The 4,151-nt window shown below is 43.0% G+C and overlaps 1 protein-coding gene across 1 annotated transcript; it reads right to left on the bottom strand.

Annotated features, from left to right (window-relative positions):
• Nucleotides 1–705: 705 nt before the first annotated feature.
• Nucleotides 706–3,368, bottom strand: LOC120038522 (perforin-1-like). Its single transcript, XM_038984251.1, has 3 exons — nucleotides 3,207–3,368; nucleotides 1,074–1,193; nucleotides 706–849 (listed from the first exon to the last, which is right to left on the bottom strand). The coding sequence occupies exons 1-3, from the start codon at nucleotides 3,357–3,359 to the stop codon at nucleotides 706–708; spliced, it is 417 nt and encodes a 138-aa protein (XP_038840179.1). The 5' UTR covers nucleotides 3,360–3,368.
• Nucleotides 3,369–4,151: the final 783 nt, after the last annotated feature.

Genomic DNA, 4,151 nt, shown 5'->3' with positions numbered 1-4,151 from the left:
TAAACCAAACTGTATAGGGTTCTCAATAATGTCTCTAAACCAAACCGTATAGGGTTCTCAGTAATGTCTCTAAACCAAACCGTATAGGGTTCTCAGTAATGTCTCTAAACCAAACCGTATAGGGTTCTCAGTAATGTCTCTAAACCAAACCGTATAGGGTTCTCAGTAATGTCTCTAAACCAAACCGTATAGGGTTCTCAGTAATGTCTCTAAACCAAACCGTATAGGGTTCTCAGTAATGTCTCTAAACCAAACCGTATAGGGTTCTCAGTAATGTCTCTAATCCAAACTGTATAGGGTTCTCAGTAATGTCTCTAATCCAAACTGTATAGGGTTTTGTGATGTACCGTACTGTCAAAAGTGTTGTATTCATCTGATACGCTGATTATGAACGAAGGCCTAACCTTAGAACAACAAAAAGGTATGTTAAGCTCAAGCTTAAACACAATAATGGGTAAATGTCGAATGGTAAAAATCTTTGACATAAAATCTAGTTAAAATATTGATTTATCACTTTTAATATTCTATGAACCAATCTAAGACATATTCTGAGAGATCATAAAACAGTACAGAAACATGATAAAGCCAGACTGAGAATACGTTTATTTATTGATGCTATAAGGAAGAGAATATATGGGTGACATGATGAGAGAACCAATCAGACACGAGGTCACAAAGGTCATAGGTTACAATCGAATCATCACTCTATTGCTCCTGTTCCTTCTTGTAGCTGTATGTGTAGTAGAAGGTGCCTTTCTTCAGGTGGCAGGTCTCAGTGTGTGTTCCTGGGTAGACAGTGGTGGTGCAGGTTCCGAGGCGGTTGTCTGGTCCGGCGTCCTGATCCCACACCTAATAATAATTACATTATTATAATCATAACAAAAACAATAGTAATAATTAATCATAATCAGAACTATCATATTCATAATAATCATAATCATCATCATCCTCCTCTTTCTCTTCCTGTAACTCCTCCTCATTATTATCTTCATCATCGTAATAATAATTGATGGGATTTACATAGTGCTTTTCCAGTGCTCAAAGCGCTTTGCATAGTAAGGGGGGAAACTCACCTCCAGCTTCAGGACAGACTTGTGGATGATGTCTAGGAAGTTGAATTCACCGGGCCAGGTGGGGTTGGCCTGGTTCTTCAGAATGCTGGTCATGCCACCAAAGGCTGGGCCGCACCACACCTAAGGAAGATAATGTTGTCAGTAGACTTATATTATTATTATATTTTTTTTTTTTGTTATTGTGCTTCTAATACTAAATGATCTTTAACGATAAGGGTAGGTAACAACACATCCGCCACGGTGATCCTCAACACAGGTGCCCCTCAGGAGTGCGTGTTCATTCCTTTCCTGTACTCCCTGTTCACTCATGACTGCACGGCCAGGCACGACTCCAACACCATCATTAAGTTTGCCGATGACACAACAGTGGTAGGCCTGATCACCTTGCCGTGTGGTGCCAGGACAACAACCTCTCCCTGAACATGAAGACAAAGGAGATGATTGTGGACTACAGGAAAAAGAGGGCCGAGCACACCCCCATTCTCATCGACGGGGCTGCAGTTGAGCAGGTTAAGAGCTGTTGGTGATGTTTTGGTGATCACATCACCAACAAAGAAAACATGGTCCAAGCACACCAAGACAGTCGTGAAGAGGGCACGACAAAACCTATTCCCCCTCGGAAATCTGAAAAGATTTGGCATGGGTTCTCAGATCCTCAAAAGGTTCTACAGCTGCACCATCGAGAGCATCCTGACTGGTTGCATCACTGCCTGGTATGGCAACTGCTCGGCCTCCGACCGCAAGCCACTACAGAGGGTAATGCGTACGACCCAGTACATCACTGGGGCCAAGCTTCCTGCCATCCAGGACCTCTATACCAGGCGGTGTCAGAGGAAGGCCCTAAAAATTGTCAAAGACTTCAGCCACCCTAGCCATAGACTGTTCTCTCTGCTACCGCACAGCAAGCGGTACAGGAGCGCCAAGTCTAGGTCCAAGAGGCTTCTTAACAGCTTCTACCCCCAAGCCATGAGACTCCTGAACATCTAATCAAATGGCTACCCAGACTATTTGCATTGCCCCCCCTCCCCCCTATTTTACACCGCTGCTACTCTCTGTTGTTATCATCTAGTCACTTTAATAACTCTACCTACATGTACATATTACCTCAATTACCTCGACTAACCGGTGCCCCCGCACATTGACTCTGTACCGGTAACACCCTGTATATAGTATCGCTATTATTATTTTACTGCTGCTCTTTAATTACTTGCTACTTTAATTTCTTATTATTTTTCATATCTTTTTTTAAACTGCATTGTTGGTTAGGGGCTTGTAAGTAAGCATTTCACTGTAAGGTCTACACCTGTTGTATTCGGCACAAGTGACGAATACAATTAGTTGGCTCACTTGCCTGAGGAACCTCTATATTTCTTTAAAAATGTATTCATTCATTAATTCGTTTGTTTGTTCATTCATTTTTTTCATTAGTTCACCTAACAAGTAACAAGCCAATCACTGACATTTTCATGGTCACACGTCAATGTATGCTGAGAAGGATTATCACCACAGCAAGCAAGGTACTTGGAGTCAAACAGACAGGCCTGGATGAGATCTTTAAGGTCAGGACCCTCCGCAAGGCTCACAAAATCATTTTAGACCCAAGCCATCTCCTGTACCCGAACTACTCCCCTCTGGGCGAAGGTATAGGGCACCTCTCAGCAGGAAAAACAGAACTAGACATTCATTTGTGCCAGGTGTGATATCCCTCGTAAATAGCTTGGGCTAATGTTCCTATCGACTCAGTAAGGCCAGCAGGCTAGTCTTTAAAAAAAACAACGTTTTATTGGCATGTAACTGTTATGAAAGTTGTTTTGTCAATTTTGTTTTGTATTAAACGCCACTTTAAACGTGTACATGACACTGCAACAAAATGTCCCCATTGGGACAATAAAGTCAGTAAGTAAGTAAGTAGGCTACTTGATATCCAAACAAATGACTGCTGACTGTCTACTGTTTCCTGTTTGATTAGTGCTGTGTCTCTGTCCTTTTGTGTTATGATGTCTGTCCTGTCTGTAACATTACTGTACTTCTCCAGTTTTATCACCCCACCTGCCTTTCCCTCATTGTAAATAAGACTGTTTCGTTAACTGACTGTTCTGGTTAATTAAAGATGAAATAAATGAATCAATTCACCTTGATGTAGGGGTCTGGCTGGGAGAGGAAGTCTCCTTTCAGGTTGGAGGCACTAAGGCCCCACACCCTGACATGGCTGTCATCCAGGTCACAGTGTACAAGAGACAGGGTGCATAGCACCAGCAGTCCCAGGGACAGAGACAGAGAGGCCATGGTACACTGTCTGAGAGAGAGGAGGGGAGGGGAGGGGAGGGGAGGGGAGGATATAAACATGTCCATAAGAGCTTGAAACTAACACTACAGACATTCAAATGTAGTTGAAAGATCAGGACATATTTTCAGAATTAAGAGATCAATGAAGGAAGAGAGAGAGACAGACAGCGAAACAAAAGAGTGAAAGAGGGAGAGAGGGACAGCGACAGAGAGAGAGAGGGACAGCAACAGAGAGAGAGAAAGAGAGAGAGAGATAAAAATAAGAATAGAACAGCACCATAACAGATCATGTCTTACCTGGATATTCTTGAGCTGGACGTCTGTCTTCTCTAGTCACCCAACTGCTGATGGTCCTTACTGTGCCATCTAGCTGTTTATAAAGATCTCAGCCCCCCCCCCCCCCCCCCCAGGTGGTATGATGACCCACAGGTGGTATGTAGGACTACTTAGTGATGACATAACCAATGAGAACACACCCTATACTACCAAGAGACATATGGAAGCCTATAAGGTGTGACAACAAATTCTGATACTATCTGAAATGCTGATTGAACAAATTGTATTCCAGATAATGTCAAAAGGCCAGCCCAGTGAATAAACAGTTAGGTAAGGGAGAGGACATTACTAAGGGTGGACATGGTAATTAGTACTGCATAGAATCTGTAATTCATCAGTAATACCATTGATCACTATCTGTAGGAGACAACAGGCGCCACACAGCCCACTGCTTCAGTAGGAGTGGTATTATAAGGACCACTCCTACAGTGACCGTGTTTGAGTCCCAAATGGCAC

The sequence above is a fragment of the Salvelinus namaycush genome, unplaced genomic scaffold, assembly GCF_016432855.1.
Source record: "Salvelinus namaycush isolate Seneca unplaced genomic scaffold, SaNama_1.0 Scaffold224, whole genome shotgun sequence".
NCBI classification, from domain to species: domain Eukaryota; kingdom Metazoa; phylum Chordata; class Actinopteri; order Salmoniformes; family Salmonidae; genus Salvelinus; species Salvelinus namaycush.
The sequence above is the reverse complement of the archived record's forward strand: the minus strand, read 5'-3'. Positions and strand labels throughout refer to the sequence as shown.